Source organism: Sycon ciliatum, chromosome 9 (genome assembly GCF_964019385.1).
Source record: "Sycon ciliatum chromosome 9, ocSycCili1.1, whole genome shotgun sequence".
Classification (NCBI taxonomy): Eukaryota; Metazoa; Porifera; class Calcarea; order Leucosolenida; family Sycettidae; genus Sycon; species Sycon ciliatum.
In genome coordinates, this window is record NC_088651.1 from 25383422 (window position 1) to 25399382 (window position 15961).

General features: G+C 46.7%; 1 protein-coding gene across 1 annotated transcript; it reads right to left on the bottom strand.

Annotated features, from left to right (window-relative positions):
• Nucleotides 1–5620: 5620 nt before the first annotated feature.
• LOC135825353 (uncharacterized) lies at nt 5621–9175 on the bottom strand. The gene is made up of 4 exons (XM_065338088.1): nt 9089–9175; nt 8333–8518; nt 7375–7446; nt 5621–6289 (listed from the first exon to the last, which is right to left on the bottom strand). Exons 1-4 carry the CDS (start codon nt 9104–9106, stop codon nt 6146–6148), a joined length of 420 nt encoding a protein of 139 aa, XP_065194160.1. The 5' UTR covers nt 9107–9175; the 3' UTR covers nt 5621–6145.
• Nucleotides 9176–15961: the final 6786 nt, after the last annotated feature.

Genomic DNA, 15961 nt, shown 5'->3' on the forward strand with positions numbered 1-15961 from the left:
TGGAATTTGAAATACGGACTGTTTGTCGTGATGAATCTAATATTGACTTCGTACTTGGTCAGTATAGGAAATAAAAACCTCGTAAAAGACCTCGGCTTCGCCTCGGTCTTTTACTCGGCTTTTATTTCCTATATTGACCTCGTACTCAGTCAATATTAGATACATAGTTAGATGGGACTGACTTATCTCCACGCTTGTAGATAGACCGCACATTTGCTAGTTTGTAAGTCGATGGAAAATCGCCAGATGTAAGAGACATGGTAAATAGTTTGGCCAAAGATGGGGCGATCTCATCATTGATGAGCTTGTAAGCCTGGGCGGGGATGTTATCAGGTCCTGTGGCTTTACGACTGTTCATTCTCTGGATATGGAGTTGGACTTGTGGAACAGTGACTGGTGTGAACTGTGTCAGTGAGTATTCCGATAAAGGGCCCCGAGTAAAAGACCGAGGCGAAGCCGAGGTCTTTTACGAGGTTTATATTTCCTATACTGACCAAGTACGAAGTCAATATTAGATTTATCCCGACAAACAGTCCGTATTTCAAATTCCAAAACGATAACCTCATGAATCCCGGTTTTATGATGTCACAACCGTTGCACCACCACCTACTCATGCAGTGACTGCACTAGGCACCGTTCAACTGCCCAACCCCTAATAGGCGATTCACACGACAGGCAAATCCACGTTTACAGGAAAGTCACCATGGAGATATTCCTGCGGGTGACCAAAATTTGCCCGCGGGAATCAAAAGTGTCCATGGCCTTTTTGCCCGCGGATGCACTCATCTGCGGGCACTTTTACAGTTATGAGGCTGTGAGGTCGTACTTTGGTACGGTAGTCTTGAACCCTGGTTGTTTGGCCTTTGTTTTTGGGTACTCATTCCAAATCACCACAGTAACGCCGTATACTCACCGGATACTCGCGGGAGCTCTGGCCGCCACCCGCGGCCGTGTGAACTGCGGCCTCACGTTTCACTTCCTGCGGGCACTTGACAAACGTAGATTTGCCTGTCGTGTGAATCGCCTATAAGCAGTCAAATATAAGCAGTAAATATAGCCCTAAGGAGAGTGAAATATGCAGGAATATTTGACTGCTTAGGTATGGAAAAAATCTATGTGAGTCAATACTTAAGGGAGTGATAAATACCATTATAGGCGATTCACACGACAGGCAAATCCACGTTTACAGGAAAGTCACCATGGAGATATTCCTGCGGGTGACCAAAATTTGCCCGCGGGAATCAAAAGTGTCCATGGCCTTTTTGCCCGCGGATGCACTCATCTGCGGGCACTTTTAGGGTGCGTTTGGTTGGTACGATCTAGAACAGGATCGAACAGCTGGTGCACATGGAGCAGCCTCATGCCAACCAAACGCTACTCCAGAAACAGAGCACATTTTTGTGGAAAAATGTGCCAAACTTGGTGCATTCTTCAAAATGTGTATGGGTCACCATGGTCACTTTGTACGGTACGACGAGTCCAACCCAAAAGCGTATGCACGTGATCATTTGGGACCAAAATCGATGTTCCCGCCAGGTTTCACTGTGAAAAAGTGAAACTGCTCGGTCTGCTCCGGCCTCGAGGCCGGAGCAAGCAGAACATGTTCTGGCCGACCCTGAACAGGTGCAGTCCCAACCAAATGCGCTGTTCTGGTGAATCCTGTTCTACATGTAGTTCGTACCAACCAAACGCGCCCTGAGGCTGTGTTTACATGAGAAATTTCAACCCGGGTCGAGTTCAGCCCGGGTTGAAAGTCTGTACGATAGACAAAAGAGGTGAGCGTTTACATGAAGACAGCTGACCCGGGTCAAATACTGATATGCCGCCAAAAGTCCACTTCTACAGTTCCGTATAGTCACGTGAATCCTTTCGCGCGAAATTTGCATCTGCAGCGCTGTTCAAACCTGGCGCGAGATACGCACAGAAGTACGTTTGTACGATTTTCTTGACCCGGGTTGATTTCAACCCTCCCCTTGGGGGGAGGGTTGAAATCAACCCGGGGCGAAATTTCAACCCGGGTCAAGCGCAATGCGTCATGTAAACGCGCCATTCACTTTGTGCACATGGCGGGTTGAAATCTGACCCGGGTCGAACTCAACCCGGGTTGAAACGCTTCATGTAAACACAGCCTTACAGTTATGAGGCTGTGAGGTCGTACTATGGTACGGTAGTCTTGAACCCTGGTTGTTTGGCCTTTGTTTTTGGGTACTCATTCCAAATCACCACAGTAATGCCGTATACTCACCGGATACTCGCGGGAGCTCTGGCCGCCACCCGGTACCCGCGGCCGTGTGAACTGCGGCCTCACGTTTCACTTCCTGCGGGCACTTGGCAAACGTGGATTTGCCTGTCGTGTGAATCGCCTATAAGGCGGTGTTTACATGAGGCGTTTCAACCCGGGTTGAGTTCGACCCGGGTCAAATTTCAACCCGCCATGTGCATAAAATGAATGGCGCGTTTACATGACGCATTGCGCTTGACCCGGGTTGAAATTTCGCCCCGGGTTGATTTCAACCCTCCCCCCAAGGGGAGGGTTGAGCCGGCCAATCTGTTCGTGAGCGGTGAGTGTATCAAGTCCAGCGAAGGTACCACCCAAGGCGACCCGGTCACTATGGCGATGTACGCTCTCGGTGTTCTCCCCCTCATCGAAGAAGCAGCAACAGACGGTGCCACGCAGTCTTGGTTTGCGGATGATTCTGCCGCAGGAGGCAAGTTGCAAGCAGTACGAATCTGGTGGGATCGCCTCAACGAGAGTGGTCCATCATACGGCTATTTCCTCAACCCGACCAAGTCTGTCCTCCTTGTCAAGCCACAGTTTCTGGATGAGGCCACCAGCATATTTGCTGGAACTGGAATTGACATCCGCACAGATGGATGTCGACATCTGGGAGCCGCGCTTGGCTCAGCAGAATTCTCCCGCTGCTTTATGGAGCGCAAGGTTCAATCCTGGGTAGAGGAGGTGATGTCGCTCAGCACTATTGCTTCGTCACAGCCCCAAGCTGCATATGCAGCGTTTGTTCACGGCCTGCGAAGCAAATGGTCCTTCCTGTCTCGAGTCATGGCTTACCTACATTTGTACATGCAGCCGTTGGAGGATTCCATCAGAAACAAGTTCATCCCCGCTCTCTTAGGTGGCAGAACCGTCAACGATGATGAGCGACAGCTTCTGGCTCTGCCTTGTCGACATGGTGGTCTGGGGCTCATCACACCTGCCTCCCTCGGGGCCCAGTACGCCCACTCCAAGACCATCGTTGGCCCCCTGGTGCGGCGCATTCAGCAGCAGACTGCCACGCTTGGCGATGCCCTGCAGGAAGTGCGGAAGAACAAGCAGCTGTTGAGGGCGAAGGCAAAGACATCACTCCAAGCCGAGGCCGTCGCTCTGCATTCTGCCGCACCTCCATAGGTTCAACGTACCATCGACCTTGCTTCGGAGCGGGGGGCATCCAGCTGGCTCACCTGCCGGCCCCTAAAGGCCCACGGCTTCACCCTCACGAAGGCTGAGTTCCGCGATGCTGTGCACCTCCGGTATGGCTGGCACCCAGTACGACTGCCAACATCATGTTCCTGTGGACAGCAGTTCACCGTCAGCCATGCCCTCTCCTGCCCGTTAGGCGGTTTCCCAACCCTCCGCCACAACGAGGTACGCGATGTGACAGCTCGCCTTGCGAAGCGTGTTGGCCACCAGGTGGCTATTGAGCCACATTTGCAGCCACTCACTGGAGAGCAGCTCCGGTACCGTACTGCTGTGGGCGACGACCAAGCCCGCCTTGACGTGGTGGCTAGTGGTATTTGGGGAGGGCGGTTCGAGCGCACCTACATTGATGTCCGGGTGTTTAACCCTTTTGCGTCCTCGAATCGCCTCAACTCACTTGCTGCTAGCTACACCCGTCACGAAAAAGCCAAGCGCCGTGCCTATGAGCAGAGAATCCGAGAAGTGGAACACTCCAGCTTTGTTCCCGCCGTGTTCTCCACTACGGGAGGCATGGGGAAATCTGCCACCTCTCTGTACAAGAGGATAGCGTCCCTCATCGCCGACAAGACCAGAGAGGCCTACAGTGCCGTGATGGCTTCGATCCGGTGTCAAATCAGCTTTGCCTTGGTCCGATCCAGTGTGATGTGCCTGAGGGGTGCTAGGCGGCTCTATGCACCGGTCTTTGCCGCGGACTCAGCTGCTCTTGTTGTTGCCGAGGCGGCTATCCCCTGTTGAGGTTGATGGCCGTGCTCATTTATACCATGTTCTCATAATTTCTGCTTTTCGTGTCATTCTTGCTTCTTGTGTTTGTTTGTTCTCCTCTAGTTCTCTTATGTTCGCGGAGAAGGCGGAGAGCTGGAACACAGAACCTCTTATTTTTAATTTTTTTTTAATTACTTACTTTTTTTACCAGGCGTGGGCCATCCCCTGATCATAGGTGCCAAACAATTTTAGTATAATTACTCAATCAATAAATTTGTACAAGTTGTAAAAAAAAAAAAAAAAAATGAAATCAACCCGGGTCAAGAAAATCGTACAAACGTACTTTTGTGCGTATCTCGCGCCAGGTTTGAACGGCACTGCAGATGCAAATTTCGCGCGAACGGATTCACGTGACCATACAGGACTGTAGAAGTGGACTTTTGGCGGCATATCAGTATTTGACCCGGGTCAACTGTCTTCATGTAAACGCTCACCTCTTTTAAATTTTGTCTATCGTACAGACTTTCAACCAGGGCTGAACTCGACCAGGGTTGAAATTTCTCATGTAAACACAGCCTTAGAGAGGTTCCGATCCGGGGTAGACCTACGATTTTCCGTGCCAAAATCCGTGTGGGCGCTACGGATTTTTTCCAGGCGTGCTCCATACGATTTTTCGGCACGGAGAATCCGTGTGGACTGGCTTTCACACGAACCATGTTTCGTATGGAGATTTTGCGTCATCGGGTGCAGAAAGATTTTTCGCGTACAAATTTGGTACGAGAAACATCGATTTTCCGCGGGAAGTTTTGATTTCGGTACAATTTTTCAAAATGCAAAGGCATAGCGCGGGAATGTGACGTGTTTGCGATCGTAACCTAGGCAATGACGGCAAACACCTAAGTTCCGTACTCCGGAACATTTCACTGGTCGAAAACGACGTATAAAAAATCCGTAGCGCCTCTACGGATTTTGGCACGAAAAATCGTACTCCGGAACCTCCCTATTATCATTGCACTACTCCCTGGTTCTGTCGCTTCTGGATGCTGTGCAATCTGCTTCTGATAGAGCTGCTTGGCTCGAAATTGTCAACAGATGCGTTGACCTCATGCAATGAGTGATATGCGAACTGTCATTATTATTACTCCCTGGTTAGAACTTAGCCAGATTGCTGAAAGAAAAAGAGAGTCCTGGGTCATGACCTCCCAGGGGGCGGTATTTTACTCTAGCCAAAACACCTTGGAAACAACAGTTCTTGGACACGCAACTCCACTATCATGCACTTCTAACCAGGGAGTACAACTTTACATGCACTAGTCATTATTGTAAAAGAAAAAAAGGCCCAACCCTGCCCTGCCAGTTATGTGGACATGCACATAGTACACGTACTAAAAACAACCCACTCTGGCTTCTACCTTCCCGAAACCCAGCCTCAGATTCGACGACCAATTGAACTGGAGTATGTTTTAGTGTGTGTTCCGGTCCAATAGCATTGTAAAGGTAGTCCAGGAACGTAATAAATAAAGCATGGTGGTTCATCTGGGCGAGAAGGAATCAGGAAATTCCATTCTGTGAGGTAAAAAGGGGTGAACTAGACGTCAGACAATGGACTTGCAAGAACGGATATCAAAGAACTGATACAAGGGAAAAGAGAACTTCAATGTCAGTGGACAAAGGCTAGCTTCAAGGGAGAGCAAAGCTGAAGTTGAGTTGGGAACGGCGAGGCAAAGTCTCGCGTTCGGGAGAACCCAGTAGCAAAAAAGAGGCAGCTTTATACAATACAGATTATAGCGACAGATCAGTGTCTGTTTGGATGCATACTGTTCCATTTCGGCATGTGTGGAAGATCAGGGCACCAATGGTACACAATGCAGGCATAGGCAAGACGGGCTGGGACCCTGAACGGACACAATGATCACAGTGACGCGGCGCAGTCTGCAGCGCAATCCTCAGATGTCGGCGAGTAGACAGCACTTAGCCGCTGGTGACGCAATAATCACTGAGTGAGGTCTGCAGGGCAACACGCAGTTCCTCGAGGAGAAGACAGCCGGCATTCAGCAGGCCGTAGTTGAACGCCGCCATATCGTCATAATAGTGGGCTAGGTCAGTGTAGGTTGACTGGATGGACAACAAACAACAAAAGCAATTTTTTGGCCAGATAGGTCTTATAGGTCATTCACACGATGTGCAAACTCACTTTTATCGTTTCCAAGGATTTTACTCGCATATTATGATAAACTTGGTGGACACACGCGTGCAACTGATTTTTGAACTTGGTTGGGGGCCCGTGTGCTCACGATTATACCAAGACTACAATAATTCATGTACTCTTGATTTTACTTGCAAGGTGTCGGTTGTTGAAAGTGTGTACTGCAAATGCAGTGCTTATAGGCCATTCACCACGTGCAAACACTTGCACAAGTGTGACCAAGACAACACTGGCAAACCGTGATCCACTTCACACAGTGCTGGGCAAACTTTGCACGCGTCAATGTATCCATAATGACTTCCTGAAAGTGCGGGGAAATTTTAATTTTGAATTTTCCTTTGTTCAAGCACTGCATTTGCAGTACACACTTTCAATAACCGACACTTTTGCTGTTAAAGGTCTCCCTGACACACCCACCCAAACCACACCCATTGTCATACTGTGGAAAAAGAAGTTCTGCTGTGCATACCCAATCATGCCCAACTGCCACGCTACAAGCCAATCTTAGTTTGAAGAAGATCATGGAATTGACTAGAGTTCCAATTTGCTCCAGGTACAGTTTTTCTTGCAGTCACAAATGGCAGACATCCCCAGGTCCTGTGAGTGTGAGTCTCCAAACTTCTGGTGCATTACAATTTCAGCTTGTACTGCTGCTGCCTGTATACACTGTCACACTGAACCTTGCAAAACAAAATGTTAGCCTCAACAGATTCTAGGCCAAAAATAACCGAAAATCAATATGCGCCAAATATTTGTTGACTTCTTGTACATGTTTAGTTGCAATTCGCAAACTTCTACTGTCGGAAAGGTCTCACTTGCACTGTTTTATCACCTGTCTACTGTACATATTCCAATGTTCGTCTCCCTTTTCTTTTGCTTAACGAGAAGGCTTGAAAGTATACTCGTGAAAACCTTCAAGAAGACATTGGTCAAGAGCCTGAAGTGTGTTCTCCTCCTTAGTATTAAAGGTCTCCCTGACACAACACATACTGACCTTTGCCTTGGGGAAGGTGACTGGGTCGACGTTTATAGTGCAGTTGTAACAGAAACCGGTGACTTCGGCCAACTGAAAACAAAAGGTGGAACAGAAAAACGCCAGAATGACCTCAAGTTTTTTGAAAAGCATACACCTCCATGAACACTGCTCATTATTAGCTGGAATGTCTTCCTCCACACTTACTATGGAGCATTTGCACATCTATCATCATCACATGATGTCGGCCATGTTGGTTCAAGTGTCCACATGCCATGATCACTTTCTACACAAATGTAGTCACATGACCAGAATATGAAACTGTTCTACAGGTGGTAACATGTCCACACTTGTGCAAACGGGTGATGTTTGCGACAAGAAATGTTTGCGTTTTAGAAATTCGGACAGGTTAGCACTGTTGAATGTTTGAGATTGAACACATCACGACTGAATGCTTCACATTATGGTGTGCAGGGGTGATTGGGGGCTGCTGCCTGTATACACTGTCACACGAAAACCCGAAATTTCGCAAATCCACTACTGTAAAAAAAAATTCACGGTTCGCGTGAGACTCGGCCAAAGGCCCAGTTTTCCACATCCGCAGGAACGCCACCACCCTCTTGGATCAAGGCGCAGATGCAGCTCCTAAGCTACTACTGTAAGACATGTATATATAACGAGGAAGTAAATCTAACGTTTTAACGGATGACATTTCTTCGTTATAATAAGATCCGTTGAGGCCATACTGCTTCATATGTTGTGTGTGGATAAGCCGAAATACTGCAAGATCGTTAACATATCTTCTCGTGAACCTATGAATTTTGGACAATCGTTAAATTTGCGACTCGTTATAATAACATGTCTGACAGGACTGGAAACATGTACCAGCTATTCAGTTTTGGCTCCGAGCAACTGAAGCCCCCTCCCCTGCAGTGATTTCTGTATTTGCTCCTGGTGTGTTCATGGCGTGAATGCTTACCAGGGTGGCAACCTTGGTCTCCACGTTTGTCATGTTGTTGCCAAGCGACGCGAAGGGTGTAGTGTAGTGACGTGAGCCTTCGCCGTTCAGAATAACTTCGTAGCCGGCAGCCTTCTCGTAGTACTGTCGGTCAAGGGTGGTCTTCAAGGCGAACATGGACAGTTGGAAGTGATCGAACTTAGTTGGCTGCACGGGTTTGGGAAAAAACAAACACAAAAGAGACACAAGATTATTGAGTAGCAGTTCATGGACATCTGGAGGGGGATGACGTGAGGTGCCGCAACGTAATTTTGTTTAGCTAATGTCCGTAAGCACACAGGCATGGTAAATGTTGGTGACCATCAGCTCACAGGCAGAGGTATTTGCTAGAATTGATTGAGGACCATCAGCCATGAACGCCAAGCAGGACTGTACCAAGAAATCAATAAACAGCAAGCTTCAGAACACAAAAGCCGCGTTTAATACGAAATACAAGCCATCTCTTTCATTCCGAATACAATTTGCCCCGAGAGAGCCCAACTGCAGTTGACCGGGTCCGGGGCACCAGAATCTCAAAGCACATGCCACACGGTGTGTGCAAGTATTACATGAAGTCGTGGCAGCGACTTGGAATTGCTTTATCGACTGAAGTGAAGTGTAAAGTTAAGCCGGTGGAAAAAGGCACGGGCTTGAGTGCCGCAAACAACAAATCTTCTTGTATGCTTTCCTAAGTTCTAGAAGTTCCAATGAAAAGCAGAAGCAAAGTGCGGCACTTACTTTGAGCACTGGTGGCATAATGGAACCCGGCGGGAAAGTGACATCGAGATTGCCGCCAGCATCCTGAGAATCAGGAATTGAAAAGACCAGAACAAAGCAATATTTGGAAGTCCACAGCAACAGCACGTTTGTTCTTTTTTTCTCTGTATGGTGCCCCAAAAGAGTGCTTGTACAATCCCCCAGTGCTATGACGGCAGAGATCCACATCACATGACATCATACAAGAGAGTGGCGTTCACGTGACTACATTTGTGCAGAAAGCGATCATGGCATGTGCATATGTGGACATTGGAAGCCGGCATGGCCGATATCATGTGACCCATAGATGCAGGGGTTGAGTGAAGTTAAGTTGTCAGTTGGAAGCCAACATGGCTGCCCTGTATGGTCATGTGATAGATGTGAAACCACTCTGTTCCCAAGGCCCTATGTGGGTAAAAAAACCCAGTGCAAGTGATCAGCAGGGAGCTTTACCCAAACAAAGCAGGCTTGCTTACAACCCTGTACCCGACCCTGTACCCTTCAACTTTCAAGCACAGGGTGCACATCAGCTAGGGAGTCGTCAAATACAGGTCAAATACAGGTATTTGACGACCCCCTGAGTTGCACAGACATGTATATACACTTTAGAAATGCAGGTTCAAAGGTCAAGACCAGTGCATTGAAAAATAGAACCATGTAGCATGCTATTATCGATGTGAGAATACTCGTCATGCATGCAGTTCACACCTGAAACACGCCAGGTTCCATGGTACCATTATTAGATACTCGTCTGGTCACGTGATAGATTTGAAGCAGGGAGTAGTACAATACCGTTATAGTACTACTCCCTGCTTCAAATCTATCACGTGACCAGACGAGTACTCTCACATCGATAATAGCAACTCTATTCTCTATTTAGAAAAGCGATCCTGTCAGCTTTTCTATTATTGTGTTCACATGGCAAGAAAAACGACACCGCTATGCTACGTAAGTTTCTACGTAAGGTGCTCGGTATTTCACTTAGGCTACGTAAGTCTCTACGTAAGGTGCTCGGTATTAGATCTACCAACGGGTGGTAGCCGCGTGCTGTGCACGTGCACGGCAGACATTGTGTTGCAGTGCAGTCCGTGTTTGGATGTGCATGCGCGAGGAACTTTCTCCTTTGGAACTGCTTCTTGTATGAGCTGTTTCGGATATTTCGTCTCCTGTCCTGGCTTATTTCGTTTCGGCGCTGCTGAGACCTCCTTTCGCGGAATATTACTCAATGACAGGTGAGTTGACCAGTTCCCTTTGATTCATTTGCTTGTGTTGACTCTTTCATTTACGAAAAGTGTGCTAATTTTGGGCGGAATGCAATAAATAATGGAAAAGCTGACCGGATCTCCTTTCTAAATTTAGCTTTTCCGCTGCCGAGGCCTCCTTTTACGGAATACTCAATGACAGGTGATCTCTGAGTTGACCAGTTTCCTTCGATTCATTTGCTTATGCTCACCCTTTCATTTACGGAAACATGTGCTGATTATATTCGGATTTAGATCCATTTTATCTCTTTGCCCTTGCCTACAGTGTGCGAAGAACACGAGTTCACCTTCTTGACGGTAAGGCTTATGTTGCTGCTGAGGCTTAGATGTGTTGTCGAAATACTCATGTTCATTGTACATTGGTACGTTACAAGTAAGGCACTGGTCAGTGGCATACTATCGTTGGCAGTTCCCAATCTGGAGGGAAAGGTTCAAGGACCCATTGACCGAGTATGCTAAATAAATTCGCATATCGGGGAAAATCTCCATTATGGAGAGGTTCAGTGACTTGTTTGCTTTATACGAAACAAGCCAATGGGTGCAGTCTCGTCTCGTGAAAATCTCGTACTTGTATGACTGGATTTGTTTACTCGAGTCTGGGCTGTTTGATTTGTGAGTACCGCCGAGATTGCACTGCCCCAAATAAAGTTGCGTGCCGCCAAAGCAAAAATTACGATCTGCAATCTGTTTGTAGTACCTGCAAGAATGTGCTGTACATGTATCGTACTTTCTCTGTTGCTGTTTCAGTTGCCGTCGTGTTGCTAAAGAAAGGTTCAGTGACTCATTTGTTTCATACGAGACGAGTCTGTGTGGCTTAGAATCTTTTGCTGTAGAAAATTCTATTCGTATGTCTATTGGAGCAATGTATTCACTGGTTATAAAATAGGTTAAGACAAACTTACAGAATAAATACCATCGGTCGTTTGGTGTTCGTGCTAAAGAAGTTCGACTGGATATCATTCATACTCACGGCAAAAGATGTGTAACATTTTATTATTATGGAGTGCCTTGTTTATCTCTCAGTACCTCCAGGGTACCCTGTAAGAAGGCCTTAGGCCTGCGGGGATTGCCCTATCAAAAATTTGATAATTTGATAATAATGACCTCCAACCTCCAATGGCCTTGCCCCTTTTATCCTCAGGATCAGTGTAGTTGTTGGAACGAGGTGCCGGACTCAACAATGTATTTGTTTACATTTTAATACATGTTTATTGTTCCTCCTTTGCTGTGTTGTTTTAGACAATCGTGGACTTGTAACACATTGAAGTCATTGAACTACTTCCAAAAGTTGTATCGACATCAACAGGATTACGATTTCAGTACAATATGATGCCGGATGACCTTATCACGACAACCCATGACTACAATTATAAACACAGAATCAACAAAAACATCTGCAGCACGCACCTGGTTACAATTCTCAAGTAAATGTGATTTAGGGTGTGGACATCTGAATTTTCTGAAAGACAAGACTATTTTATGAAGAGTCATGAAATTCTGCAACAGCAACATCCACAGAATGACCTGCGTATAAAAAAACTATCACCGCCACTACCCATATGATTCCCCTGCAGAAGAACATGAATATGCAAGACTAGTGCCATTTTCTGCAAGAAAAGGCTTGCACATCAATGCGTATAATACGGTATTGAAATTGACATGATGCACATGTAGAGGCGCTACGTGTAGGCCATCATTTAGGGCATTCCATTGGTGGGACAATTTTGATTATAACGGTAATAATATCAAGAGTAGATAAACAAGAGTGTGCAACTGCCTGCACAACCTCTATGCTGTGCTGCGACGGCAGAACTTCACATCACGTGACATGGTTCAAAAGGTTATGCTGGCAAACAGTGCAAAGTGACCACAAGAGAGTTGTACCCAAAGCTGGGCTGCGTACAACCCAGTATCTATCATGCACTAGAGTGCACGGGTTCATCACGTGATGTGAAGTTCTGCCGTCGCAGACCCCATAGCTGGAGTTGCACACTCTTGTTTATCTACTCTTGATAATATCCTTAGCTAAAAAAACAAAAGAAATTATAGCAATAAAAACTGCTTTATGGCAGTTTTCTAAAAACAGTTATTGTGTTCTAGTCCATGGACCTCGTCTAAAAAGTAAGAAATTAACGAAATGTGATAGCCGAAAATTAAAATTTCACACAAAACCTCACAATAATCACAACACTTGAGGATAATAGCAATGAAAAGTATGAATGCCGCAGACATCACCACGCAACATGACAATTTGTTCAAGGTTTGGTTTTGTGTGTTTCCAAAATCGATTTTCACGTTCCGATCATCAGTGGAAATACGGAACTAAAGAGATCAAGGGAAAAACAAAGGTTAAAAATCCAAAGAAGTGTGACACATGACGGGTAACTTGTGGTAAGTTTTACAAAAAGTGAGAACTAAAATAAAGAGTAAGTGTGACAAACGGGCATGAACAGTGCAGAAACAACTCATGAACACGGGGTGCAAACTCACGAAAATAACCTAAGTGCTAAAACATGTTCTTTTTGCTTACACAAATCGGGCTTATGCGTACGAATACAAACAGCTTCAAGGACCTTCAACTGCTGGACATAACGGGCACGACACAGTACAGAGAAGTGGGAATCATCATACACACTCAAACAATCGGGACGAGATAACAAATGCAAATACACAGCTGACTTCTTACGAATTTCACCCTCATCAGCTCCATCACCTTCCCTGCCACCTGACTCCTCCTCGTCCGTTTTATCACCATCACCACCAGCCGTCTCACCGTCATCCGCCTCGTCTTCATCCGCCGCCTCGTCATCACCCGCCTCGTCGTCATCTGTATCCTCGCCGTCATCCGCCTCGTCGTCATCTGTATTCTCGTCATCCGCCGCATCATCACCCAACTCATATTCACCACCAGTCAGTCGTCTGATACCATCCATGTTCTCCTTCCTACGTCTGTCCCGTGTCACTGTCTTTACCTCATCTACGTCCCGAGATTGTGTTCCGTTTTTCCACTGATGATCGGAACGTGAAAATCGATTTTGGAAACACACAAAACCAAACCTTGAACAAATTGTCATGTTGCGTGGTGATGTCTGCGGCATTCATACTTTTCATTGCTATTATTAAACTTTTATCTCCACGTAGATTATTTGTACACTTGAGGATCTTAGTTTTAAAAAAAATACTGCTTTCAACACTTCTTTGGTCTGACACTTCACGGGTGACTTGTACGAACTCCGAGTACTGCGCCAACATGCATGAATAGGAAAGAGGACCACGAGGGGAAAAGGTCTTCTCGCTTTTCATCCTGTGTGTGATTATTGTGAGGTTTTGTGTGAAATTTTAATTTTCGGCTATCACATTTCGTTAATTTCTTACTTTTTAGACGAGGTCCATGGACTAGAACACAATAACTGTTTTTAGAAAACTGCCATAAAGCAGTTTTTATTGCTATAATACAGACTGCACGCACTTCGAAGTACATCGTACACAGTAGTTGCGCTCCCTGAAATCCGACCCATATTTGGAGCCCTCAACTTGCCGTGACGCCCTGGAAGTGGCACGAATGCGGCTGGACGTACACGTATACTCATGCACAAATACAGTGATGGAATCGGAAAAAGGTCCAGGGCGCCTGCTTTGCACTTTGGGCCGGATTTCACCGAGCGCAACTAACTACCCAGTTACAATACAGCTACATCAGGACATCACTCCTTCTCTGATAAAGACCGATATACATCATTCCCTCACTAGTGGGACCATTGTTATTAGGCTAGGGCCTGTTTTGGACTTCCCACTCTAAATAAAGAATACAAACAAACAACCGTAATCGTGATTGCAGTTCTCTACATGCACTGTGCCATGGGAACCGAGGACAATATTGTGCCGGACAAACGTCTTAGTGAAACTGCAATCGTACAAATTTACATGGTGAATCTGTGCATTACTATTTCCTTACAGCTTTGGTCAACGTTTGATCTGACAGCTTTGCCCGTTTTGGTATACGAATTAATTACGTGCATTGTGATCATACAGAAGAGAAGCGAACGCGCCCACTGCAACGAGCGCCCCCCGACAACACTGCCCGTACATGTACATACAGTAGCAAGCACAATCCCACATCAAGATCGACATACCTTCTTGAACTGGTCGACGGCACTGCAGGCCAGTGTCTTCACCTGCGATGTTGGCGTGTAGGCAAGGCCAGTCAGCTGGCACAGGTTGAGCTTCGCCGAAGATACCAAGCCGAACAGGCCCACAAGCACAACGGCCAAAGGCAGCAGCACGGATCTTGAAACGGCCATGACGGAAAATAATAGGGAAGTAATGTAAACGTCACTTCAGAGTTTCTGGTAAGGTCACAGTGGAGGATTTTCTACCACTGATTGAGAACCAACTGTGCTCAAGACCTTGCCTTTTACACTAGCACTAACAACGAAAGGGCGCAATTGGCTTGGCAAGACGTTGTCACAAGGTTACTGGTTAGGCCGAGCCCGCCTTCGAATACAGTCCTCAATGTGCATGCCATCAAGAGTACATAAATTATGTACTCTTGATGCCATGTAGCACTGCTATGTACGTCGCCTTTCGCGCAAAAGCTGTGCAGTTGGAGTCTGCTGAAGCCGTTGGACGCGCGCAATACGTTTGTGCCGCGCGCGGTAGCGAGAGTACATAAATTATGTACTCTTGATGCCATGTAGCACTGCTATGTACGTCGCCTTTCGCGCAAAAGCTGTGCAGTTGGAGTCTGCTGAAGCCGTTGGACGCGCGCAATACGTTTGTGCCGCGCGCGGTTGCGCGCACCGAATGATCATTCGAATATTCCCCGCTTCCGCGGACGCGGCACCGGCGGACTACATTTTTTTTGTAGACATACAGCGAATTCGCGAAAGCGGGGAAAGCAGGGAGTCGTAAAATACCGTATTTTACGACTCCCTGGGGGAAAGATCATTCGGTTTGCGCGACCGCGCGCGACACAAACGTCAAGACAAGCACGATCTTGTTCACAGTTTCCGCGTCGTACCGTAGAAGGTACACACCATTATATTAAAAATCACACCATTATACGAGACAGTACCGTGACAATGGAGTTGTACATGTAGACCGTAAAGCCGTTTATACAACTCTGTTCATGACCTGGCGACCCGCGCTGCTGATATCATTACCGGTATATCCGCGGAGTTGCAAGAAAAGTACCGGTAAAACGGGCAGGCGGGATCAGAGAGTCTTTGAAAAACAGAGACGCTGCTTCGACTTCACGAGCAGTAACAGGACGGACTCGATCCATGTGTCAAAGAAAGCTGTTTGTGCTCAGACTTCAAATATACTTCAACGTAAACAACAGCAACAACAGTTGCGGGATGGAATGCTGGCAAGGCAAGGCTTGCATAGGGCGGTTATTAGGATTGGAACTGACTGCCAGGAGAGGTCCTCTCCGACACCACTGACTGGAGAGCCTCAGAGGAGCAGTGGTTGTTGTTGTTTCAAATCTTTATTCTCGTGTTGTTGTTGCTGTTGTTGTTTTTTGTTTGTTTTTTGAATTCCTTATTCTCACCGTTGTTGTTGCTGTTGTTTTTGTTGTTGATTTTATTTTAAT

What these genes read in the sequence shown, in the direction of transcription:
- LOC135825353 (XM_065338088.1), bottom strand. An exon ending in AGACCAAGGTTGCCACCCTG is followed by an intron (nt 7,447 to 8,332) that starts GTAAGCATTCAC and finishes TTTTGTTTTCAG; the next exon opens with TTGGCCGAAGTCACCGGTTT. An exon ending in TCACCTTCCCCAAGGCAAAG is followed by an intron (nt 6,290 to 7,374) that starts GTCAGTATGTGT and finishes TTGTCCATCCAG; the next exon opens with TCAACCTACACTGACCTAGC.